Source organism: Cervus canadensis, chromosome 17, assembly GCF_019320065.1.
Source record: "Cervus canadensis isolate Bull #8, Minnesota chromosome 17, ASM1932006v1, whole genome shotgun sequence".
NCBI classification, from domain to species: domain Eukaryota; kingdom Metazoa; phylum Chordata; class Mammalia; order Artiodactyla; family Cervidae; genus Cervus; species Cervus canadensis.
Window position 1 is genome coordinate 45645809 of NC_057402.1, and position 27091 is coordinate 45672899.

General features: G+C 43.3%; 2 protein-coding genes across 7 annotated transcripts in view; both read left to right on the forward strand.

The window, feature by feature from the left end:
- SEC11A (SEC11 homolog A, signal peptidase complex subunit) overlaps positions 1 to 13883 on the forward strand; it is a 34415-nt gene extending 20532 nt beyond the window's left edge. For 3 of the 5 annotated variants that reach the window (XM_043489969.1, XM_043489973.1, XM_043489968.1), the window contains 3 exons: positions 7024 to 7143; positions 13121 to 13178; positions 13361 to 13883. In XM_043489969.1, coding sequence (XP_043345904.1) covers positions 7024 to 7143; positions 13121 to 13178; positions 13361 to 13411 — 229 coding nt within the window. In that variant the 3' untranslated portion in view covers positions 13412 to 13883. The remainder of the gene's footprint in view (positions 1 to 7023; positions 7144 to 13120; positions 13179 to 13360) is intronic. The other 2 variants (XM_043489971.1, XM_043489970.1) reach the window with 1 other exon arrangement.
- A 3435-nt stretch (positions 13884 to 17318) lies between these two features.
- Positions 17319 to 26633, forward strand: NMB (neuromedin B). 2 transcript variants are annotated; one of them, XM_043489537.1, is made up of 3 exons: positions 17319 to 23490; positions 24122 to 24294; positions 26366 to 26633. In XM_043489537.1, exons 1-3 carry the CDS (start codon positions 23334 to 23336, stop codon positions 26399 to 26401), a joined length of 366 nt encoding a protein of 121 aa, XP_043345472.1. In that variant the 5' UTR covers positions 17319 to 23333; the 3' UTR covers positions 26402 to 26633. The 2 variants fall into 2 exon arrangements, with proteins under 2 accessions (XP_043345472.1, XP_043345471.1); XM_043489536.1 differs by having other exon boundaries at positions 26371 to 26633.
- Positions 26634 to 27091: the final 458 nt, after the last annotated feature.

A 27091-nucleotide genomic window follows, 5' to 3' on the forward strand; every position in this document is an offset into this window, starting at 1 on the left:
GCCGTTCTTCTTTTTCTATACCTCAACATATTGAGAGATTATACTTTTTTGAAAGTATTTTTATTTATTTGGCTACACTGGGCCTTAGTTGCAGCAGGTGGGATCTAGTTCCCTGACCAGGGATGGAACCTAGACCCCCTGCATTGGGAACACAGAGTCTTAGCCCCTGGACCACCAGGGAAGTCCCAAGATTATAATTTTTAAATGGCATTCTATTAGTGACTTGGAAGGAAGGAATAACTTAGTTTTATTTATTTATTTTTTTTAAGAATCATGAAGGTTTATTCAGTACAGATAGTGTTTTCCAAATTCTCAAAGTGTATTTGTGTATTTTGTTCTCAGCACCGCCTTTTGTGAACAGATCAGGACCAACTTTCCCCCAGATTTATCAGAAAAAATCAGACCCTGCTTTGGGTAGAGCACAACTTGTACATTTTTATATGTGATCCTTTGAATGGAGTTTTTTATTTTAAAAAAGTTATCTTGGGTGGGAGGTTCTAGAGGAAGGGAGTATACATATACTTATGGTTGATTCATGTTGATATATGGCAGAAACCAACACAATGTTATAAAGCAGTTATCCTCCAAACATAAATAAAATTTTTTTAAAAAGAACTAAGAGGATAAAGCATGTGGAAACCCTTCTTGATTAAGCACTGAAGACAAAATCCTGAGGAAACAAATTAAAGAACTTAGAAATGCAAAAGTCATATGAAGATTAAGGATTATCATGGAATCTATAAAGGCTGTGTTAAAATTTGTGGAAATTATATTTCAGAATTAAAGTTGAGAATTAAAAAAAAAAAACACCAGAGATGTGCATGCAGGTAGTTGTATGTACTGTCATTTCAATTCAATTCAGTTGCTCAGTCGTGTCTGACTCTTTGCAACCCAGTGGACTGCAGTACTCCAGGCCTCCCCGTCTACCACCAACTCCTGAAGTTTGCTCAAACTCATGTCCATGGAGTCAGTGATGCCATCCAACCCTCTCATCCTCTGTCAACTCCTTCTCCTCCTGCTTTCAATCTTTCCCAGCATCAGGGTGTTTTCCAATGAGTCAGCTCTTTGCATCAGGTGGCCAGAGTATTGGGGAGTTTCAGCTTCAGCATCAGTCCTTCCAGTGAATGTTCAGGACTGATTTCCTTTAGGATTGGCTAATTGGATCTCCTTGCAGTCCAAGGGACTCTCAAGAGTCTTCTCCAACACCACAGTTCAAAAGCATCATTCTTTGGCACTCAGCTTTCTTTGTAGTCCAACTCTCACATCCATACATGACTACTAGGAAAACCATCACTTTGACTAGTCAGACCTTTGTTGGCAAAGTAACGTCTCTGCTTTTTTTTTTTTATGTCTCTGCTTTTTAATATGCTGTGTAGGTTGGTCATAGCTTTTCTTCCAAGGAGCAAGCATCTTTTAATTTCATGGCTGCAGTCACCATCTGCAGTGATTTTGGAGCCCCCCAAAATAAAGTCTCTCATTGTTTCCACTGTTTCTTATCTGTTTGCCATAAAGTGATGGGATGGGATGCCATGATCTTAGTTTTCTGAATGTTGAGTTTTAAGGCAATTTTTTCACTCTCCTCTTTACTTTCATTAAGAGGCTCTTTAGTTCTTCTTCACTTTCTGCCATAAGGGTGGTATCATCTGTGTATCTGAGGTTATTGATATTTTTCTCTTAGCAATCTTGATTCCAGCTTGTGCTTTGTCCAGCCTGGCATTTCACATGATGTACTCTGCATATAAGTTAAATAAGCAGGGTGACAATATACAGTCTTAACATACTTCTTTCCTAATTTGGAACCAGTCTGTTGTTCCATGTCCAGTTCTAACTGTTGCTTCTTGACCTGCATACAGATTTTTCAGAAGGCAGGTCAGGTGGTCTGGTATTCCCATCTCTCTCAGAATTCTCCACAATTTGTTGTGACCCACACAGTCAAAGGCTTTGGTATAGTCGATAAAACAGAAGTAGATGTTTTTCTGAACTCTCTTGCTTTTTCGATGATCCAGTGGATGTTGGCAATTTGATCTTTGCTTCCCCTGCCTTTTCTAAATCCATCATGAACATCTGGAAGTTCATGGTTCGCATACTGTTGAAGCCTGGCTTGGAGAATTTTGAGCATTACTTTGCTAGCGGGTGAGATGAGTGCAATTGTGCGGTAGTTTGAACATTCTTTGGCCTTGCCTTTCTTTGGGATTGGAATGAAAGCTGTGGCAATATGTAGTGTGGCAAACTGCAAAAAAACATCTTAATCCTTCTTAATCCTTAAATTCTTCTCATTCCCTCACCTGTTTCTTGTCTTCCATGTATTAGGAAAGAGGAGAGAGTGAAGTTGGTTTTTTAATTTAAAAGGTGAAAGGTAGCTATTAAATGTTATCAGTTGACTGAATTCTCTTGGATAGCTCTTTGTATTAGCCTGTGAGCAATTCTTAATACATTTTCCCCACTTATAAACTCTTTATCTTATATAGCCTGCTCTAATATGTATTTAGTAAGTTCAGCCTGTAGGTAGTATTATAATTTGATGATATTGAATACTGGCATGTGATAAAGAGTTTAGAAGAATCTGCCATGGGGGTGACTTAGTCCTTACTCTGCATTTTCGTGATGGTCTCTTGCAACTCACTATCCCCACCCCCTCACACACCTGTTTTCTTTTACCGTCCAGGATTTTTCAAACATTCTTTCACTTACTGAGTTGTCAACTACAGGTTATTTTTCTCTGTATATATTTGCATTTTTTATAATTGGAATCTCATTTTTAATGACACTGTTTGCACTTGAATGTTTTTAGTGTTTGCAACACCTCCAATTTAGTTCTATCTGCTGATGATTTAGTGTCTAGTGAGCCAGTTTCTGCCTTAGAATCTAAGTAGGTATTAGTGTGTAGGAGCTGAAGCTATTTTTCTTCTTTCTAGTTAAACTGTTAACTCAAACTCATTTGAGTTAGTTTTAAGATAGTCTTTGTCAACTGTAAATTTCTATTAATTTTAAGATTACTAGAAGCCCCATGGTTCTTTAGTATCACTATTATTATTTTTTAATTTATTTCATTTGTATGTGTATGTGCTTAGCTGCTCAGTCATGTCCAACTCTTTGCGACCCCGTGAACGGCAGCCTGCCAAGCTCCTCTGTCCTTGGGGATCCTCCAGGCAAGGATACTGGAGTGGATTGCCATGCCCTCCTCCAGGGGATCTTCCCAACCAAGGAATCGAACCCAGGTCTCCCGCATTGCAGGCGGATTCTTTACCATCTGAGCCACCAGGGAAGCCTGGTTCTTTAGTATTATTAAACTAATAATTGTCTAATCAAGTAATATGATGTTTATATAGACCCTGGCTTGTAAAAGTAGTATATGTTTGTTGGAGAGAAAACTTAAAACCCTATAGATAGCTGCTGTTCACACCTTGGTCTATCATTTTAGACCTTGCTTAGTATTTTTCTTTTTCAATTTTTCTTTTAATATGAGGATTTCTAGCATTCACAAAAGTAGACAAAACAGTATAGTGAACTTCCATGTATCAATCACCTAGTTCCAATAAGCTATAATTAGCAGCAGTTCAGTCAGTTCTGTCACTCAGTCATGTCCGACTCTTTGCGACCCCATGAACTGCAGCACAACAGCCCTCCCTGTCCATCACCAACTCCCGGAGTTTACTCAAACTCAAGTTCATCGAGTCAGTGATGCCATCCAGCCATCTCATCCTCTGTCGTCCCCTTCTCCTCCTGCCCCCGATCCCTCCCAGCATCAGGGTTTTTTCCAGTGAGTCAGCTCTTTGCATCAGGTGGCCAAAGTATTGGAGTTTCAGTTTCAGCCTCAGTCCTTCAATGGACACCCAGGACTGATCTCCTTTAGGATGGACTGGTTGGATCTCCTTGCAGTCCAAGGGACTCTCAAGAGTCTTCTCCAACACCACAGTTCAAAAGCATCAATTTTTCGGTGCACAGCTTTCTTCACAGTCCAACTCTCACATCCATACATGACCACTGGAAAAATCATAGCCTTGACTAGACAGACCTTTGTTGGCAGAGTAATGTCTCTGCTTTTTAATATGCTATCTAGGTTGGTCATAACTTTCCTTCCAAGGAGCAAGTGTCTTTTAATTTCATGGCTGCAGTCACCACATGCAGTGATTTTGGAGCCCCCCAAAAATAAAGTCTGACACTGTTTCCACTGTTTCCCCATCTATTTCCCATGAAGTGATGGGACCAGATGCCATGATCTTAGTTTTCTGAATGTTGAGCTTTAAGCCAACTTTTTCACTCTCCTCTTACACTTTCATCAAGAGGCTTTTTAGTTCCTCTTCACTTTCTGCCATAAGGGTGGTGCCATCTGCATATCTGAGGTTATTGATATTTCTCTTAGCAATTTTGATTCCAGCTTGTGCTTCTTCCAGTCCAGTGTTTCTCATGATGTACTCTGCATATAAGTTAAATTAGCAGGGTGACAATATACAGCCTTGACGTACTTGTTTTCTTATTTCAAACCAGTCTGTTGTTCCATGTCCAGTTCTAACTGTTGCTTCCTGACCTGCATATAGGTTTCTCAAGAGGCGGGTCAGGTGGTCTGGTATTCCCATTTCTTTCAGAATTTTCCACAGTTTACTGTGATCCACATAGTCAAAGGCTTTGGCATAGTCAATAAAGCAGAAATAGATGTTTTTCTGGAATTCTTTTGCTTTTTCGATGATCCAGCGGATGTTGGCAATTTGATCTCTGGTTCCTCTGCCTTTTCTAAAACCAGCTTGAACATCTGGAAGTTCACAGTTCACGTATTGCTGAATCCTGGCTTGGAGAATTTTGAGCATTACTTTACTAGTGTGTGAGATGAGTGCAATTGTGTGGTAGTTTGAGCATTCTTTGGGATTGCCTTTCTTTGGGATTGGAATGAAAACTGACCTTTTCCAGTCCTGTGGCCACTGCTGAGTTTTCCAAATTTGCTGGCATATTGAGTGCAGCACTTTCACAGCATCATCTTTCAGGATTTGAAATAGCTCAACTGGAATTTCATCACCTCCACTAGCTTTGTTCGTAGTGATGCTTTCTAAGGCCCACTTAACTTCACATTCCAGGATGCCTGGCTCTAGGTGAGTGAGCACACCATCGTGATTATCTGGGTCATGAAGATCTTTTTTGTACAGTTCTGTGTATTCTTGCTATCTCTTCTTAATATCTTCTGCTTCTGTTAGGTCCATACCAGTGCGTTCTCTTGGCAAAACTCTATTAGCCTTTGCCCTGCTTCATTCCATACTCCAAGGCCAAATTTGCCTTTTACTCCAGATATTTCTTGACTACCTACTTTTGCACTCCAGCCCACTATAATGAAAAGGACATCTTTTTTGGGTGTTAGTTCTAAAAGGTCTTGTAGGTCTTCATAGAACCATTCAACTTCAGCTTCTTCAGCATTACTGGTTGGGGCATAGGCTTGAATTACCATTATATTGAATGGTTTGCCTTGGAAACGAACAGAGATCATTCTGTCATTTTTGAGATTGCATCCAAGTACTGCATTTCGGACTCTTTTTGACCATGATGGCTACTCCATTTCTTCTAAGGGATTCCTGCCCACAATAGTAGATATAATGGTCATCTGAGTTAAATTCACCCATTCCAGTCCATTTTAGTTCAGTGATTGCTAGAATGTCGACATTCACTCTTGCCATCTCCTGTTTGACCACTTCCAATTTGCCTTGATTCATGGACTTAATATTCCAGGTTCCTATGCAATATTGCTGTTTACAGCATCAGACCTTGCTTCTATCACCAGTCACATCCATGACTGGGTATTGTTTTGGCTTTGGCTCCATCCCTTCATTCTTTCTGGAGTTATTTCTCCACTGATCTCCAGTAGCATATTGGGCACCTACTGACCTGGGGAGTTCCTCTTTCAGTATCCTATCACTTTGCCTTTTCATACTGCTCATGGGGTTCTCAAGGCAAGAATACTGAAGTGGTTTGCCATTCCCTTCTCCAGTGGACCACATTCTGTCAGACCTCTCCACCGTGACCCGGCCGTCTTGGGTGGCCCCACACGGCATGGCTTAGTTTCACTGAGTTAGACAAGGCTGTGGTCCTGTGATCAGATTGGCTAGTTTTCTGTGGTTATGGTTTCAGTGTGTCTGCCCTCTGATGCCCTCTCGCAACACTTACCATCTTGCTTGGTTTTCTCTTAACTGGACGCGGGGCATCTCTTCACGGCTGCCCCTCCTGACCTTGAACGTGGGTATCTCTTCACGGCTGCTCCAGTGTTTTCCTTTGCTCTTGGTATTTCCAGAAAGTTGGTGGTTTGTGTTTGTTTTATAATTAGCATGCTTACATCTAAAAAAATGAACAAATGTTTCTTTGTATTATTAAGTTTCCAATCTTTGTTCACATTTCCAATTGTGTCTTAACTTTTTTTTTTGTGTGTGTGTGTCTTAACTTTTATCAGCAATTTGTTTCAATCCAGATTTAAAGGACGTCCTCAGTTGCGTTTGGTTAATATAGCTTTATGTCTTTTATTTGATCTGTAAATTCCTTCTCTAACTTTCTTTGTTTCTTGCGATTTATTGGTTAAAGAAACTGGGTCATTCTGCAGTTTACCATTGTCTTCACTTTGCAGATTATATCCTGTAGAATAGTTTAGTGTTTTCCTTTGCTATTGGTATTTCCAGAAAGTTGGTGGTTTGTGTTTGTTTTATTATAAAAATAAAAATATAAAAAATTATCCTGTACATACTATTTTGTAATATTTTTTACCTTAATAAAATTTGTATGCTCTTCTAATGTCATTAAATGTTTTTCTATATCATTATCCTTAATGCTTGTATGGATTTCAACTCCTGTTAGCCTTTTAGCTTGTTTTCAGTTTTTTCCTGTTATAAACAACACAGCTGTGAACATCTTTTGGCTAAATAATTATTTTTGTATTGGGAATGATGATAAAATACCACAGTTCCATAGGAATTTTCAGTTATCATGAGCAAATTTTGTACTTTGAAATGGCATGAAGGTATTCGATGACTTGGATTTCCCTACTCTTTTAAGGCAAAATGGACATATCAAGTTTTTAACCAAAGGAGATAATAATGCGGTTGATGACCGAGGCCTCTATAAACAAGGACAGCATTGGTTAGAGAAAAAAGATGTTGTGGGGAGAGCAAGGGGGTAAGTATAGAGGGGAGATTAATGACACATTGGCTATCTCATTTGTATTGGCTGATCATACACAATTGAATGTAATGGTGGTCCTGTTTTGGTCAAATTCATCTTGTATCTTTTGAAAATGTACGCTTCTTAAAACACATCTGTAACTTCAGGTTTATTGCTCCAGAGGGGAGAATGTGGACTGATGAAAAAGAACAGAATATTAGTGATGAGGATGAATTAGAGTGACAGTTTTAAAAATTCATTTGTTTAATTCATTTATGAAATGTTTTAGTGCACCTCCCATGTACTCTGATGTCTGTTCTGTGCTAGGCTCTGGGGATCCAGAGTGATATTAATCCTCCTTGTTAAAACTCATGTTTTGTAAGTATTTACTGAGTCAGCAACTGAAAGTGTTCATCTAGATTAATTTCATCACGATAATGTATTCCATACTGTTTTATTTCTAGTTGTGAAATTACTGAGGTCAAATGAAATTTTAAAGTTATATTAAGCCTGTTTATTTCAGATTTTATCAGGAGAACAGATGAGTGGAGGACAGGAATTGTAAGTTATTGGTATGAGGAAATATGGAATTATTACCACCTTCATGTTATTAATAGTATTAACAATAACTCACATTTACTAGGGCTTACTATGTGCCAGAGACTCATCCTAAGTGCTTTCTTGACACGAATTACCTCATTTTAACCTCAGAACAACCCTAATATTTCCATTCTACAGATGAGGAAACACGGACGTTGTGAGGTTGCTTATCTAAGATCACACTGATACTAAAAATGGCTGGCTGACTCCAGAACCCACTGTTTTAACCATCACCCCCAAATTGCTGGTATAACACTTGAGATGGGCAGCACTTGTTCTCACTATTTAGATGCCTGTGGTACTCCCCTCCACTGTCAGGACACCTGCTCCTAACCTAGAACAGACGCGGTGGATTCAGTGGTCCCATGAGCCAACAGTGGAACTGATGAACCGTGTTCCCGTAAACAAATAAGTTCAAGTTGTTAAGTAAAAGTTACAGTGTAAGAGATGTTCCGTTTGGGGCTAAAGACAATGGGTCAGAAAAAGCACCAAGGTGTTTTGTCTTCAGCAGAGCTGGATTTTGTGTATGCCTCAAGTTCAAGGGAACCTGATTTCCTAGGATGGAGCCAAACATACTTTTGTAATTCAAATTAGATACATCAGGGCTTCAGAGAAGGCACAGTCCCCATTTCCCTCTGTTCCCAGGGTGTTGGTAGTATCAACTTCTTTGAGTCTTTTTGTGTTTCCTTTAATTGCAAATGTACAAATTCTTGTAGAAACACAAGGAAATAACAGACATCAAAAAGCAAAATCCCTTCTCTCCTTTTCACTCCCTCCATAAATATTTAACTTTTTGGTTCATGTTCTTTTAATCTTTTATGTATAAAGATGCAGATCTTAATATGTAAGTGTGTATACAGACATAAACACATTTTGTGTATGGGGAAAGAATGGTCACGCTGCTTATAACCTCTTTTTTATCCCCCAATATTACTAGTAGTATCCACAGATCAAAAGACTTATTTCCATATCATCATTTTAATATCATCAAAGTCGTATGCTACTCCACTATGTGGAAAGACCACATTTTTATTTAGCCAACCTCCTATGTGTTGGGTGCCTTCGACTGTTGTCTTTTTTTAAAATTGTGAACAATGTTAATGAGGAACATCCCTGTTACATGTCTCATTGGCTCTGCCCAGTGCTTTTTTCACAGTAAATTTTTAGAAGTGGAGTGACCTGGTGAAACAGCGTATTTTAAGGCTTTTGGCAAGCTTTGCTGTACAGTTTTATTTATACTCCTACTGGTATGACAGTGTCCCTTTATCTAGATCTTGATTGTGAGGTGTTTCATGCTGCTCTGTCTGCTCACTTTGGCCCCATTTGGGGTAAAAAATGCATCATCCCATGAAAAGGGGGAGAAACCAGGCTTTCTTTTTCTCAAGTAGCTTGTCATTCTGAAGATTTTTTTTTTTTAATCCTTACCTGTATACAGTGTCATTTCTAAAGTCCCAACGTTGAAAGTTATAGACCTTTTTCTTGCTTTTAATACAAAAAATGTTATGGTCTGGAACTCTCTGAATTAAGTAACCTTCCCTGAAGTGTAAGCACCTGGGATGTGAGAGGCAGTAGCACAGCCTTAAGTATACAAATTCACTTTCTGTTGATCCTGTCACCACTTAACCCTGACACATAATGGGGCACATCACCTCCTTTTGTGGAAATTGTGTTTATAAAACACTAAACTACATTTCAGAGTCAGACTGTACCCAAACCTTGGAATTATTATTTTTTTTCTCAAACAGCTGCACACTGAAGCCTAAGGCACTAAATAAAAACAAGTTTAAAACATTTTTTATTGAGCTATAATTCACATATATTGGGATATAAAATTTATCATTTTAAAGTGTACAATACAGTGGGTCTTATTATATTCAGAAAGTCGTAAAACCGTCACCACTATTTAATTCCAGAACATTTCCACACCCCAAAAAGAAAACTGGGTATTCATTTGCAGTCACTCCTTGTCCCCTTTTCCTTGCAGCCCCTGGCAACCACTCATCTACTTTCTGTCTCTATGGATTGCCTGTTCTGGACATGCTGTATAAACAGAATCTTATAATATATGTTTGTTTGTTTTTAAATATGTGGTCTTTTATGTCTGGCTTCTTCTACCTAGCATAACGTTTTCAAGGTTCATTCATGTTGTAGCATGTAATAAAACAATTTTAGAAAGTGAAACTAATACTGAACCTACTAAGAATAGGGGTGATTCTTTCTAACTTCAGGTAGTTGAAAAACACAAGAGAAGCTGTTAGTCTCAGAAGGGTAGAAAGCAACAGGAGAAAAGGAGAAAGCCTGGCAGAATATCAGGAAATAGAAAAATATTGACAATGGTAAAGAGAATAAAAATAAAGGAAGGAACAGAGTAAGTGAGGTTTATAAACCAGAGTAATCAGAGTTTTAAGCCAGAGTAATCAGGTTTATAGAGGAGGCTTTCAAAATGTACTTTTTACTTAACTTGAAACAGATCATTCCGGGATAGAAATAGTGATCCTTCTTAAGTCAGCTACTAGGGCCCAGACTTCCCAGGCATAGACCTCTCTTGACATCTGACAGATTATTTTCACCCAAAACATCAGCAAATGGTTCTTCTTTCTTCCTCCTGAGGCTCCTTTCATAGCAGCACCTTTGATACCGAGAACTCCTGGGAATACGTATTAACCCTATACTCTGACGTCTAGATGTTAACTTGCCACACTGTCTGGTGTTGAAGTTGGCTTTGTGAATGGCATTTTTTTTTTTAACTTATTTTAAACTTTCGCTTATTATCAACTCTTCTTCAGCAGAGTTTATCTGAGTTCAGTAGGAAAAAAGTGCAAATGATTTGAATTTAAGATGACTGATGATAGCAGCTCTTGTCTGTCCATGGAGGGAATCAGTGGTACAAATAACGAAATTTTCATTTGACTTTGGACTGCCTGTCATATTCTGGCAACCTTATATTTTACTTCTGTTACTCTTAAAGATCAGGTTGCTTCTATTTCACTTATGGTAAGCAAGATAAAACCACCTTTAGGGGAAAAAAATATTTCCACGGATAACCTATATGCAGACTGTGTAATCATTGGTTCTTTGAGCATAGATATCATTGCATGGAGGTGACATTGGAAGCCTCTACCCCTGAGAATGGCTGCTGATTGCTCATCAGGCCAGAATTGGCAGCCTGATCATTGTTTTCATGGAAGTCACAGATGCTTTTATAACTTTTAATCTGCATTTTACTGAAAGGCATTTGCCTTTATATTCTTAAATTAGACGATTTTCTTTCTGAAAGACTGGAAACTGTTGCTTATTTGAGATGTTATAAATGAGACAAAAGAAATAGAGTTGTTGCATTAAAAGGAAAAAATATATGTATTAAAAATATAGAAAACCTTTATCTACCCTCCTAGAGCTTTAGCAAGGCCATTCTGTAGGGACTGTTCAGTTCTTAGAGGTCCCAGGGGTCGAAACTAAATCATGGTCCCTAAAAGAGGAGGCTACTGTCAGTACACACCTGTTCCATACATCTCACTGGCTGAAGCTGTGCTTCTTGCACTTAAATGTGCAGAAGTGTCATTTGGGCCCGACCTTCCGGAGGTACGTACGCTGACTCAGTAAACCTGGGAAGATAGAGCATCATAACAAGCTGTTCAAGTGATTCTTACAACAGAGGTGTAGGTTTTAAGAAACATCAACTTACAGGAATGGGAGTCTGGGAAGGAGGAGAGATGGGTCTGGATAGTACTGCCAGAAGGGAGAAGGGTAGGATGGGGGTGGGGACAGGAAACAGGAAGTAAAAGGAGTTCTCAAAAGGAAGTAAAATGCACCCCAGACAAAACTTCTGTTTTTCAAGACTGCCTGAGCCTTTGATGGTGGAGGTGTTACATAGGAGGTCATTTATGTTTGTGCACCTTTGGTGTGTGCAACAGTTGTGAGTGCCCTGAATAAAAATGTCTGAGATACTTTGAAATAGGTGAAGATCAGCCTCCCTTCTCTAGGATGGTATCACCCAGTCCACTCTGGAATCCAACAGGAGCAGAGGAAGAAAAAGAAAGTTGTACATTTCTAACAGCTGTTTCCTCCCACATCTCTCTCTCCCCTGAATTTTTTTTTTTTTTTCTCCCCTGAATTTTTATGTTGAGGAGTCTTTTGTTTTGAGGGGAGAATTGAAGTCCTGGGAGGAGATGAGATTCCCCAGGGAAAGAGAAAAGACGAGGCCAGGACATCCCAACCTTCAGTCTGTCAGTCTTTGCTGGAAGCCTACTGTGTGCCGTGTATATAACATGTTTGGCCTTGAAGATACAGTGGGGAGCAGATTGCCATTGGTTTTGCCCCTGGAGAGCTTAGATTCTAGTAGGGAAGACAGATACTGTCCAGTTAGTTAGGCAACTAATTCTGTAATTAAACTCATGATGAAGATTTCTGAGAAAATACATGAGGTGCTATGAGATTATTTAATATGTGGTTTTTACCTAGTTTGAGGGCACAAACTTTAGGGATGACAGGAAAGCAAGAACTAGTGAAAAATAAAAAAAACAGGTGTTGCAGCCAAGAGGTAGTAGGTGGAGGTGGAAGAAGAGACTGGTGTGTTAATGGAACCCAAGGAGAAAGGTTTCATGGGCAGGTTTCAGGTCATTAAAAGTCAAATGCTGGAGAGATGAAAAGGAAGACAGAAGCTGCGATGGACCTTCTGCAGGCAGTGAAAGTGAAAGTTGCTTCAGTCGTGTCCTACTCTTTGCGACCGCATGGACTATACAGTCCATGGAATTCTCCAGGCCAGAATACTGGAGTGAGTAGTTGTATTCTTTCCTTCATCCGGGGATCGAACCCAGGTCTCCCGCATTGCAGGCAGATTCTTTACCAACTGAGCTACCAGGGGTTTAGACTATTCCAAAAGAAGTTTCCGGGTGAAGAGAGCCCAAGTCAGATTACACATGGTTATAAAAGGAGAGAGTGGTGAAATCTTAAGTACTATAATAGAGCTGTTACACTCACTTTTGGGACACTTAACATGAAGTACCTTGTAAAGTTCTGGCTGTGTTTGCCTGATCTCCCCAGCTAGACTGACAGCCTTCCCAAGGTTATAACAACAAGCCCAGCCCCTGACACTGAATAAGCATGTGGCATTAGGGTCACCAACTAGAGGTCAGATACCTCAGATCTGGTACTGGTTCTGCCATGTACCTTGGGCATGAACAACTGTTTCCTCATCTATAAAATGGTGATATCGCTAACTTCCCTATCACATGGGCTGTTGAAAGAGTCTAATAGAACAGTATATACAAGTGGACTTTGTCAGCCGAAAATTAGTATTCAATGGAAGATAGAACTGAGAATGTTCCGTAAATGATAATAGCTACTTAGAAAGTTCTGTGATGCTCAATCTCTTGTTTGTTTGTTTGTTTAGATTTGTTCCTTATATTGGGATTGTGACGATCCTCATGAATGACTATCCTAAATTTAAGGTAAGATCTGATACTTTGTGTTTCATGAGTTTTGGAAACTATTAAATGGATTACAGTTAAAAGATGAAAGGCCAGTTGGATGATTTAGTGATTTATCATGGTCCCAGAGGCCAGTTAATTAACTGAGGCTTTGTGAACTTTTCCAAGCTTCTCTGACTTGTGCTTCTGTGTTTATTTTCTAGTACGCTGTGCTCTTTTTGCTGGGTTTATTTGTGCTGGTCCATCGTGAGTAAGAAGTCTGCCTTGCTGTTCCTGGAAGATGCTGTACTTTTTGTTACTGAATGTTTGGAGTAGATGCCGATCTGTGGTTGGTGGAATGGAGAACATATGTCGGCGCTTCTTGGTAGCACTGGTTTGCATTAGTTTATGTTTCCACGCCAGAGCACGTGTGGGCGGGTGTGTGTGCACCACCACGTGCACTCAAGGGGACTTTGAGTCACAGATTTTCATATGTTGTCACTGTCACACTTCGCATTTTTGTACATCAGTGAATTTTTTATATTAAAAGGTTGAGCCAAAGCCCCCAGTGTTTGTATTTTGAAGCCAAGCTTCACTTCTAAAGTGCCTACAGAATTCTGTAAATGAAAATACAGCTCTGCCCGAGTTTGAAACTGCCATTCCCCCTTCTAATGGGAATGGCGTATACTGAGGTGGTCATAGTCTTAACTTTTCAAAATTTTAAATAAAAGACTTTGCATATTGAAACCCCTTATCCCTGACTTGTGTTTGTCGGGAAAGCGTTTGAAATTTGCTTTCCTGTGCTGGTTCCTAGCGCCCCTTGGGGAGGTAAAGGCTTTGATGGGAACAGTTCTTCAGCCAAGAAGTTTGTCCTAATGCTGACAATTGGTTTTTGTCTGCTTGTTTTTGTTTTTGTGAAGCAGAAGTAGGATCTCTTAGTCATAAAATTGACTCTTCACGAGGGTGTGGCTCAGATGTGTATTAGCCCTGCTGGTTGCTGAGAGGTTCAGTAACTCTCACTTTCCTGTAGACTTGTAACCTTTTCTGCACTTGAGACCTTCTCAACCCTTTCTACAGGGTGGCAGTGAGTTTTAGCATCTGGGGGAGGCATGAGGAAGGTGCTGGAGGGCAAGTATGCTACTTGTTTTCTTTAGACTCTTAACTTGCCTGAATCTGTTCTCCTAAGTGCCTGGCTTTGCTTTTCTCTGATGCAGACTTACAGAAGGCAAGGTTTAAGGTGATGAAGGCAAAGCCCAGTTGCTTTCTTTTTTTTAATACTGAGACAGTAAAGGAAATAAGGAGTATGTGGTAACTGGTGGGTTTTAAGCACAAAAGACTCTTAATCCTTTCTGTTCTCTCTGTATTAGTGTGAAATCTCAATACTTTGCAAAATAGTGGGCTAAATGAATGGTTTTTATGATTCGTTCAACTGAGGTGGAAATCAGCCCATACTTTAATTCTAATGGAATGAGAACAGGGACATTAATCTTCTGAATGTCAGAAGATCAGCCATCCTAAATCCATTCTCTAGGCTTTAGCTTTCAAACTTTGCATACAGACTCTTAAAGATATCAACAGAGTATGAAACTTGGCAAATTACTGCTAACAAGAGCTTCTTTGAACCTGTCTTTGAGGCTTACATAGTGTTTCTATTTTCTCATGAGCCAAGGAGAGTGCTGAAATGTCCCCCCACCCCCACCCCACCTCCATGTGTAGTAGAAAATTGCTGCTTACTCCCTTTTTCCTTCCTGACAACCTAAAGATGGCGGGGTTAACTGCGGAGCCAGTAGTAACTGGCTGTTTTTGTACCAACCTTTCTGAGACTTCTCTGGGGAGAAGTCATGTGTTCTGCTGGCAAAGGTTGGGATCTCAAAGTTCTTTGTGATCCTAGCTCGTCAGAGTGTAAACATGCTTGTACTTGTATCCTCCGTGATCCAGGTTCCTCCTCCTTTTACACTTACTGGGAGGGAAGTGTTTATATTTTCCTCACTTGCTTATTTTCATACCCAGTCTTATAAAATTACTGTTTTTCCTCCTTTACTGGATGCCATAGTTTGAAGCAACAGCTAAATTTCTCTGAAAAGTAATCAGATCATTTAAAAATATTTGATTCACTCTAGTAGCCAAAAATAAAAAAAAAAAAAACATTATTTGTGGAATGAGGTACCGTGTTCCCAGGTTTTATATTTTAGTGCTAAAATATAAGACTTAAAACTGGGAGATTTTATTAGTAAATATAATGTGGTTTTTTTTTGGTCACACCACAAGGAATGTGGGATCCTAGTTCCTTGAACAGGGATCACACCCGTGCCCCATGCGTTGGAAGTGCAGAGTCTTAACCACTGGTCCGCCAGGGAAATCTCAGTAGATGTATTTTTAAAAGCTCTTTGGAAATGTAAGAAATGCCATAGGTGCTTGATTCATTATTTTAAGGGAAGTATAAGCTCTTTGAGATTTTACAGGGCTAGTGGGAAGTTAGGTGGGTTTAACCATTGTGAGTGAAGAGAATCGAAGAGGAATTGAGAAAACTTCGGATGAGAACATGATAATGGATTATCTGTTGGCTGTGAGTCATCACCTCATCAGTCTCCATGAGTGTCTCCAGTCCTGTTTCTGCTGTTCCTGCAGGACTCCTCCAGTCGATCGTCCTGTCTTTAAACTGAAGCTCATGGCAGTTCGTGCAAACTTCCCCTTCACATTTCAACTTCTCTTTGAAGGCATACTTGCCTGGATTTGTCATTTTCTCATCATATTTAGTCATTTAAAAGCCAGCATTTATCCATGTCATCCCATTCTCATCGCCATCCCTTGAATCCAGAAACATAACTCATGACTGTTGCTTGCATGACTTTACGTCCAGTTTTCCTGTAACATGCTGGTGTGCCTATTTTAGATAATTTCCACCTGTTAGTTCATTTTCATACCCCTTTTACCTTTTAGGAAGTGTCTCTTTTTAGACCACAGATTTTGTATTTACCCTCGTACTTCCTACGTGTGAAGTTCAGACTTGGAATTGTGCTGACATGAAGCAACCTTGTGCTGTACCACCATGTTCTCACTTACTTTGTATCGCATTTCTGCTTACCCGAGTCTCACTGTTTTCACAACGTAATTATTCCTTCTCTGTCATTCCGTGTTTGCAGGCTTACACTATTTGTGTATCTTGGCGGCTGTGGACTCAAGTTCCCCTGTCGGACTGTAAGTTCCTCCAGTGCAGGAGCCCCGTTTTATAGACACTGTGCTCTGTTTTCCCAGTAGCATCCGGCAGCATATACCAAGTGTTTAGTATAATCATGCATTGGAACCAGAAGCAGTAACTAAGGGTAGCATCACTGTTGTGCTGTTATCCTGGATCGGAGCATATGAATCATTAAAGTGATTTGTATTTGCCTGATATTTAGTGAGTACATTATCTTAGTCTTGCCAAATTTAAATCAAAAAACTTTATCTCCCAACGGTTCTATTGAAAATGACATGTTCCCTTTCTAGAATATTTTATGTTAATCCTGTTTTCTTCATTTTGTTTGTGTGTTCTTGGTCTCTTCCTGTGTTCTCTTTCTCAGTGGGAGAAGTATTGGCTTTTGTCAGTTTTCTTAGGGAGTCACAGGCTTCTCAAAGAACCTAGGCTTGGAATAAAGTCTCTGTTATCCCTGACTGTATTTCTTGGTCATTTGCATAAGGATGTTACCAAATGCTAATAACCTCTCAGGTGTGGGAGCTCCCCCTGGTTCTGAAGGTACCTTTCTTATGACATTTATCACCCTATTGAGCTTCAGAAATTCTAGCTGGCTGAATGGATTATCCACCTTCCTCAGGATGCCTCAGTTTGTTGTTCAGTTGCTAAGTTGTGTCCTACTCTTTACAACCCCATGGACTGCAGCACGCCAGGCTTCCCTGTCCTTCACAATCTCCCAGAGTTTACTCAAATTGAAGTCCATTGAGTCAGTGATGCCATCCAGCCATCTCATTATCTCTTATCCCCTTCTCCTCCTGCCTTCAATCTTTCCCAGCATCAGGATCTTTTCCAGTGAGTTGGCCCTTCACATCAGTTGGCCAGAGTATTGGAGCTTCAGCTTCAGCATCAGTCCTTCCAATGAATATTTAGGACTGATTTCCTTTAGGATTGACTGATTTGATCTCCTTGCAGTCCAAGGGACTCTCAGGAGTCTTCTCCAGCACTACAGTTAGAAAGTATCAGTTCTTCGGTGCTTATGGTCCAGCTCTCACATCCATACATGACTGCAGGAAAAACCATAGCTTTGACTAGACAGACTTTTGTCAGCTCCTCATGCTGTTTCCTGGCCAGGCATGTCTCTGTCCCCATTGTCCCTTATTATAACCTCAAGTAATACCAGAGAAGTTTCCGAAATAAAACAACAAATTTAACCCTTCACACATAATTATGGTGAATCTGGATGTAGAAAGAACTCTATGTAACCAAAAAGTGTTGGGAATTAGAATATGCAGAGGTTATCAGAAACAGCGAGGACATTGCCTTCTAGGTCCTGTAGCATCCCAGGCCCGCAGGGTTTTTCTGACCTCAGCTCTTAGCAGACCCCAGGTTCTCATAGCCTTGACAATGGTCTCACTGTATAGATATGCAGTCTTTGTTTATGCTGGGTCGCCCTGCCTGGAGTGCCTGCTCACTTCTCTGCTTACTAAAAGCTTTCTCATTCAGGAGACATTTATTGAGCATCTACTCTGTGCCAGCTTTGGGGCCAGGCCCTGGGGAGACAAAGATGAGTGAGGCAAGGTCCCTCCTCTGCCAGGAACTCAGTGCCTTAATTGGGGCAATGTGTAAACAGATCTTTCCACATAGGATCGTAAGTGCAACCTTAAGAGATGCACAGGGAGCTCAAAGAGAGGTGTTTCTAATTCACCAAGCTCTCAGGTATACAGTGCTTCCTTCTTGGTGCTGTCTCCTCAGTACTTTGTTCACTGTCCTCAGAGTGGTTTGTCTTATGTGTGTCCAGCTCTCCAGCTAGCTCCTTGAAGGCATATAAACAAGACTAGCCTGTAATTCATTCTTGTGTATCCCCTAGTGCCTGTCACAGTGTTTTTCACATTTTAGATTTATTTATACCCTCTCTTGTTCCAGAAAGGATTTGGAACAAAGTGGCTCATAAAGATACTTCCAGTACTATGTGATATGATATAAAACAGTTGAAGAATTTGGGGTTGAAATAAGCATGGGAGGAGGAAAGGGTAAAATGGGAGGTGAGGTTAGTAACTACAAGACATGTCAGAAGATCCTGCTGTCTGCTGGAGAAGATCCATCGCTTTGGTTCTCAGCTCCTTAGGGGCTAATGTGAAGAGGGAAAGAATCATATCTATGGTTCATGGAATGGATATAAAGTGGGAATTTTTTTAAAACTTGTAATGACACTCAGAAATCTAGAAACTTCTCTTCTGAGACCTCACTGCAAGGACACTGTGTAGCATTATGCAATAATCTCTATATTAATTAGCCTAATGATTTTCATAGAGCTGTTCCTGAGAATGTTCAGGTATAGTTTGGCCCCTTCTGCAGAAAGCCACCTCGCAAAAAATCAGCTACCCATCTAATCAGCCAGGAATCTTCCTTCAATTAGTTTTCCTGTAAAGCAGTTTTCCTTAATCTTTAAAAACTCATGGTTTGTTTTTTTTTTAATCAAATCATGTGGCATGCAGGATCTTCCTGATCAGGGATTGAACCTGTACCCTCTGCACTGGAACTGCAGAGTTTTAACCACTAGACTGCCAGGGAAGTCCTTATAAACTCATGGTCTTTTTTTAAGAAACAAAAATTTCATACCTCCTCTCCATTCTGATAAACCTCTTTTCAGGTCTGTTATATCCAGCCTCTTATCCTTACCAGCCAAGAACATGTTATCTTGCTTCTTCTTAAGTTTGTACTATAAAAACAGTAGTTACTCATCTGTCATATACAGTTATATTCAAGGCAACTTTCAAATTATAGATCCTTGTTCTGTTAATTTTAGGAGTTTCTGGAATGCCACCTACTCTCCATCAAGAATCATTTCTGTAAAGCCCTTATTTTAACTGGCCAGTTTATTTAGATGGCTAAGCTGGTTCTAACCCAGGTCTTCTGCACTGCAGGCGGATTCTTTACCATTTGAGCCAAATCTGGAACCCTTTCAAGCTGGTTTCCAGCTTTCATTCAAGGAATCGAGTTAAAATAATTTATACTCAGGACTTTGGGCAGGCAAGTAAGGAAATCTGCTCGCATGATGCTTTGCTGAGGGTTGTCAGCTTGACAACTTATTTAAGCAAGAAGAGAGAATGCCATATAGAACATGTTCCTTGGAATTGGTCAAAAGTTGAGGCAGGTATGCTAGCATTTGTTTATCAAACAAGTGACGATGTATTAGGCATTTTGCGGACTGACTGTTGTGTCAATGCCGTGGCCTCACCCGCTACCCAGGGAGGCTTTTCCCCCTGTAATGGGCTTCAGATGTAAGGCAGGCTTTGCTTTTCCTAGGATCCAGCTAATAATAGTGAGTACTCCAAATTCTCCAGTGCTTGGCCAAGTGCTTTTGAATTTATAACATTTTTTTTTCTCCTTTAGTCCTCAAAATAAACTCCATTTTACAAAAGAGAAACTGGAGGTGAAGAGATTTGCCCAGGATCTCCAGACCTGTGGGTGGCAGAGCCAGAACTTGAATTCTGGTTATGTTTACCAGGCCACAATGTCATAACCCAGTTATTCTACCTTTATAAACTCTCATGAGATTCATTTATCTGGAATAAGCCCCACAATCACAAGGCCCTTGGGTGTTCTTTCATAGAAGCCCTAGGTTGTTCTTCCATGGATTTCCTCAGTAAATCGCCTAGAAATAGTGAAATTCTCAGGTAAACTTCCAAGTATTTAAACCTCTTTGGAGTTAAAAGAGTATTTATTTCAGTTACTGAAATGCCCCCTGAAGTACCTATTACACCCAAATCATCTTATGAACACGGGTCCTGGGGCTTCTCACTTGGTTAGGGTTGTGGTAACTTTCCTGAGCATTTGTGCCATTTAGCTGAGCAGCAGCTGCTTAGCTTTCTTAGCCATTCTTGGCATTCTCATCACTTTCTCATTACATGTATCTTCTCTATTTTGTTTTTGAATATTGTCTTGAAAAATTGTTGTATTTTGGCAATTTCAGTTCCTGAAATAGTTCCTTTTTAATGGTTAATATTTTGATATTCTAGCTAGTTCCTATGTGTTCCCTCTGACTTTGTGAAATTGTATCAAATATCCCTGATTCTTTTTCTTCCTCTCTTAAAGATTATGCATTTCTCCTGATTCTACAGCCCCTTGCCCATTCTGAACCTAAAGAGCAGGACCTGAGATGTCCCAAGATGTTTCTCTTTCTCTCCACAACCCATGCATATGGGATCTGTGCTCAGAGATTTGCCAGAAGACTGATTTTACACCATCTTATTCTGAGCATCTCTGTTTGTCACCCTTCCTTTTTCTCTAGGCTCATTTATGTCTCATTTAAATTTCTGCTTTTTATTTTCTCTTTTGTCCTCTGTACCTTTCATGTGTTTGAAGTCCACACTCAGGATTTCTCTGTTTGTTTAGCTTCTGTGCAGCTAACTTGTGTTTACTTGAGTTAACTCATCTATAAAATGGACATAGTACTAGCCTTTACTGCATCAGAGTAGTGTTGGTGATCAAAGGAGTGTGCATGCAAGTGCTTTGGAAAACAATAACAAAAAAAGATTTGGCTGTGAAAAGATGTTATTTGTAATTAATTCTAATTTAATGAAACGTAGCAATCAATACTATATATGTTCTTTATTTTAAGCAATCTTTGATTAAAAGCATGATGCAGTCTAAATATTTGGTTGGTGTTGGTTATCAGAGGATTTGCCATATATCTTTCACCCCTTATTCATCTTTTGGGTGTCCTTTGAATCTTCTCTGCATTGTCTGAAATCTCAGAGGGTCAGAGTGAGCTCTGAAGAGCTTCCCCTGGCAGTTCCATGTGATTCACTGTCTGTCTTCCCCCAGGGAGAGAGGACTTAGGAACAGGCAGTGTGCAGTTGAGGTCCTCACTTTAAACTCAGCCCAGCACTACTCCCTGAGGGATCTGACGTGGAAGTGCTGTCTTGGGCAAGCCCCCTCTCTGCTGCACATTCCTGGGATACAGTGGCTTATAGCTGGCTGTGGAGCTGCTGCCCTGCTTCTTTCTCTGAGGTCCTTGGAAGCCCCTCTTTTCCTGTGCTCATCTGATAGATGAAATAATCCCCAGGGACATCGGGGATCATTCTCACAGGTGTGGTTGGAGCTGTGAACACAGGCTATGTCAGAGGAGGTTTGCCTAACTATAAATGAACCTGTCAGAGCAGAACCAAGGTGCCAAGGTCACCTGTAGAAGAGAGGTGAAACTCCGTCAGTCAGTGCCTGCTCCCTCGCCCCCTTTAGAAATCCACACCAACCTGCTCTTTAACCGGATGGTGCAGCGGGAGTGGGCGTGGCTCAGAGAAAGCAGCATCGGTTCCCGGTGGCTCTGGGGGCCTGAAGGAGTGCTCTGAACAGACCTGAAGTCTTGATTCCAGCGTGACGTCTGGGCAAGTTTCCAGTCCGAGCCTGCTTGCAGCTATAAAATGAGGAGAGATAAACCTGCCAAATAAGATTCCTTCAAGCATCTAAGTGAGGCAGCACTCAATACCACCTCCTAACTTCTATGACTGAGGACCAGAGAAGACAGGATGGGTGTGTGATGCAAGCAGAGGGAGGGGGTCGAAAAGGGAACGATTATAATGGGAAGGTGATGAGAGCTATATCTGTACACTATGGCTTAAGCAGTGACAAGAATACAGAGAGGTGTAAATGCCAGGGTGGGAGATGAGAAGCAGGGAGAGTGGGAAGAAAGCCTGGGCCGGAAACCGAGTGTCCTTGTCTTGCCTGTCATGCTTTCTGGTAGCTCAGCATGACAATCCGCTTCTTGTACACACTTTCCCTTTTAAGATGGTGATCCACAGAGCCTTGCTGAGCTAGACATGGCAAGAGTAATAATAGCAGGTACCATTATTGAGCCAGTCTGGGGAGTAGGTTCTCTCACAGCCACACTGCAGTGTTTCTGAGAAGAGTCCAGAGCCCAGGGGTTGGTTGGTATCCTGCTCCTCTCTCATTGACTGCTTTTGTACTCTGTCTCTCCAATGAGATGGTCAGCTACGGTGGAAGCAGATGTTATCTTTTGTCTCCCCTCCTGTCCTTAGCATGGTGCTCTGAATGTTGGTGTTTGGTAAACATTTAAGCAAAAATAAATGTATTATTCTGGAGCACAGCGTCTTCTCCTGTTCATTAAATGTTGCCACTGACCTAAAAGTTCTTTCCAAGACAAGCCTGGACAGCTCCTTGAGAGGAGAGTGCTGACTTTGAGAGTCCTGTAGGACTGCTGCTTCCTGCCACAAAATAACTGGGCTGAAAAGACGTAAAATTATTAAAAATAGGGCAGCAGGGTTATTCCCATTTGACAGTTGAAGAAGGTGAGGGTCAAAGAGATAACACAGCTTGTATATGGACTCCGGGTCCAGTGCTCCTTTCACTCCCCTGACCCAAAGCTCTGCCTCCTGGCCGAGTGAGAAGCCAGGCTCTCACCATTTGAGTTGGGTTGAGGAGGGCTCCCCTTCCATCCTTCTGCACTCCCTTCCGGAGCATGTGCTGTGACTTCTGCTTACCTGGTGAGTGCTGGCTGGGAGAGAGAGGGCATAAAGATAGGTGGGTGAGCAGGTCAGATGCTCCAAGAGGGAGGGGCCGACTGGCAAGCTCCTCTGGCGCCCGGCACTTTGCAGGGCACAGTAACGCCTATGTTACCCAGGAAGGCGGCGTCCTCGCCCCCTTTTCTACCTTGAAGAAGGACCGAAAGCAGTTGGGAGTGGCGAGGAGGGCCAGGGGAGCCGGCTTTGCCCCCATCCTCAGCTTGAAGCTGGTGGGCTTGGGCCCGGACACCCTGAGGAAGCCATGCACACGTCGGGTCAGGAGTGCGGCCGTGGGGGCGGTGAAGGGGGTCCCCGACCCTGGCCCGGGCCGACTGGAGACTCCGAGAGGGCGGGGCCGGGGCGGCCGCGAGCGCGCCGGGGGCGGGCTCCTCGGGGCGGCTCCGCCCCCAGCGGCGCGGGTTTAAAAGGAGGGAAGGCACGCGCCCACGACCGGAGCCACCGCCAAGTGCACGTAAACCGAGGTGTCGCCCGCGCCCAGCCATGACCCTGCGGGCAGGGGGCGCTCGGCTGCTCGGCGGCCTCCTGCTCTTCGCTCTGCTCGCGGCCGGCGCCGCCCCGCTCGGCTGGGATCTCCCAGAGCCCCGCAGCCGGGCCAGCAAGATCCGAGTGCACCCGCGGGGCAACCTCTGGGCCACCGGTGAGTCTTCGGGGTTCCGGCAAGCGCTCCCCGTCCCTCCCACCTTCCTTCTCTGGCCTCTCCTCAACATGGACACTAGTGTCCAGGCTAGTGGGGACCCTGGAATTCATCTAGTAAGATGGGGGAACTTGAGACCCAGACCCAGTGACTTGGTTTAAATCATTCACTCAGCCGGTTTAAAGCAGAGCTGAGGCTGGATCCTAGATCTACCTGCCAGTCTGTGCCTCTTCCCTTAGACAAGACTGCACTGAATCTTCCGACCTCTAGTGTGTCTCCTCTCTGCACCTCCACCTTCCAGACACCTCTTGTCCTCACGTCTTTCTCTGCTGTTTCCCGTCCCTCTTCTAAGCAGGCAGCACAACTGGCAGAGTTTCTTCCTGGCCCTTGGAGCCTCCCACCGCCCCTTCCAGCTGTGCCATCCCCTCCACCCACCTCTACCTACTCCGGAAAAGCTGAGGTGCAGGCTTTGCCCCACTGGGGGTTCTTTGTCGGTTTCCGGTGACCAGGAGGAGAAAGGCTGTGTGTGTATCTTCCTGCCAGGAGAACTGAGACGTGGGAGAGATGGGGACTTGCCCACTGGGATAGCATCCTTGCTCCCTGACTTCCCTGTGCCTTGGCACCTCCTTTCTAGGTCACTTCATGGGCAAGAAGAGCCTGGAGCCCCCCAGCCCATCCCTACTGGGGACAGCTCCTCACACCTCCCTGAGGGACCAGACACCACGGCTGAGTCATCATCTGCTCAGGGTCCTCCTGCAAAAGAAAGCTCTGGGCATGACCCTGAGTGGCCCAGCACCTCACACCCAGGTGAGCCAGGAGAACTCAGCCAGGGCTCCTCCTGGATCCCGCATTGGGCTTAGGGTATGAGTGCCCAGCCAGGGCAGGAGAGGCCCAGGAAAGCCAAGGATTCTAGGCTCTCCCTGTGATCCAGAGCTCAAAGTGGGAGGATTCCAAAGAAAGGGAGCTGACCTTCTCAGCAAACCCCGAGGGACAAAAAAGTAGGGGAAGATGCTCCTCCTCACCCACTGCCCAGTCTAAAGGTGCAGCCTGGGCTTATCCAGCTTCTTCCAGCAGGACCTTCCCCCCACCCCTCACCCCCTGGTCTATGCAGACTTGCCCCACCCCTGCTGTCCACCTTTGTTGTGCCCTGTATGTGCTTATTGGGACCCTGGGGCCCACAGAAAGGATGAAAAGAGTGAATCAGCAGCCAGGAACAAGTCTGGACCTTGTTCACTTTGACCAGTGCTCTTCCCAGTTTCTCATCTGCCTCAGTGACCACTGGCAGGGTTTCTCAATCCCAGCACTCCTGCTCTTCTGGGCGGGGTAGTCCTACATTGTGGGGGCTGTTCTGTGCATTGTAGGAAGTTTAGCAGCCTCCCTTGTCTTTATCCACTGGCATAGCCTCCCTCTATGCCCACAGTTATGACAACTAACAATGCTCCAGACACTGCCAGAGGTCCCCTGGTGAGGGGTCATGGGAGGGAGCCAAAAAAATCACCCTTGGTTGTAAACCGTTGACCTATGGGGTTTGGGCGGGGGGGCTTCCAGGTGGTGCTAGTGGTAAAGAACCTGCCTGCCAATGCTGGAGATGTAAGAGATGCAGGTTCGAAGGTCCCCTGGAGGAGGGCAGGGGACCTGGATGAGGAAGGTCCCCTGGAGGAGGGCATGGCAACCCACTCCAGTATTCTTGCCTGGAGAATCCCATGGACAGAGGAGCCTGGTGGGTTACAGTCCATGGGGTCCCAGAGAGTCGGATACAACTGACGTGATTGAGCACGCACACACATAGGGTTCAAGGCCCCAGAGCTGGAGCCAAGCCAGCCTTCGTCTCCAGCCTGGCAGAGGGGCAGCTCATCCATTCTCTGCTCCCGGCACCTCCCCATCCCACACACCCTCCCTGGTACTTTGTTGCTCTGTAAAGAAGGCAGTAAGGTATAGTAGAATGTGGACTCTCGTGACAGCATTCTGGGCTCATAATCCAGCTACTTGGTAGCTGTGGGACCTTAGAAATGTCATTTAGCCTCTCTAAGCCTCATCTTCCTCAACCCTAAAATGGGAATAATAGTGTCCCTCTTCCCTTAAATGAGACCATTTATGTCACATGCTGAGCGTGATGCCTAATGCATAGAAAACACTTAGTAAACAGAACCTGTTAGCAGTCTGGGAGCTCCCTGGCAGCACCGGTGGCTGACTTAACTGTGTGTCTCCCACTGTGCCTAGCATATAGTGTATGCATTGTGAAAGGGGGGGGGGGCATTCCCTAGAGAAAGTTCATCCCCAGCCCCAGTCAACCTTGACCCTCCTGATGCACAGAACCACCAGCCTGGTACTCATCTGGCAGTCCAGTAGTTGAACTCTTTGCTTCCACTGCAGGGGACATGGGTTTGATCCCTGGTTGGGGAGCTAAGACCTCACATGCCGCGCGGCCCCTAAAGACTTCAGGTGTAAGAGCTAGGTACTCAAGCTGGCTTGGTCTGAAGGAAGACTATGGCCCCTCTGGGTCCACTGGTCTTGAAGGCCCAAAACATGAAGACCAACTCGAAAATCTCAGAGGAAGCAGTACCTAGCCCTGGGGGGTCGGACTTCAGAAGTGAGGTCTGGGGCAGAGCTGGAGGTCAGGGAGTCAAAACACTGTCTGGCCCAGGACTGGGCCTGGTGCTTGGACTTTATTTCTAAGATCTCCATTGACTGTCTCTGTGAGGTTGAGAAAACCACTGCCCTGATCCCTCCCAGGCCCTTCAGGGAGAAAGGTACTGGGTGGGGTGGGGAGGCTGCCCCTGCCGACCTCTGTGGGTGCCCTGCACTTAGGAATGGCAGGATGCCCCTATCATTTGCCCCACCCCTGCCCAGTCCAATTCCTCTGTGTGTTCCCCTTCAGCACAGGAGGCTGCTGGTGCAAATGTTGCAGAAGTGATGCTATTAATCAGGAAGACACGACGACATGGCTGAGATTGTGCCCACCCAGGGAAGGTGCTGCATGGGACCCATCTGGATGTAAATCATGGGCTCAGACCTCTGTCACTCCACTACTGTGATTTCTGGTTGGGCTGTCAGGAATATTGCCAGTGCAGATGCAAATGATGTCCCTGCCGTATTTCTTGCTTCCCTGTTGAAGTTGTGAATAAAAACCCTGCTCTTTACGTAGACTGTCTGGTCCTCTCCTTCTACCTGTGCTGGGGGGGATGGGAGGGGAAGGAGACTGGAAGACCTGGTGTTCGCTGGGATGGGGCTGGCCCCAAAGAGCCCAGAACACTCCGTGGCACCAGCCTGGCACTGATTCTGGGCTTCTGCTCATCCACTCATTCGCAAGCAGGTACTCGGTGCCTGCTGGGATGCCAGGTCCTCTGCCAGCCACTTTTCTACTCTCGCCGCTGCCACCTACTGGCAGAGGCAAGTCTCTCCTGTTTCCCACCTGTAAAAGAGAACTGCCTACACTACACGGGAGGGCTTCGCTTACCTGATTTTATCTACTCGCCAAGGTTTGAGGGGAGTGCCCAGCGCTTACAAAGAAGAGAGCTGAGCTGGGATCCAGACCCCAGTGTACGCTTACTCTCTTCTCTGGCCTTGTGGGACTGACTGTTAGCAAATAAACATACAGGACACT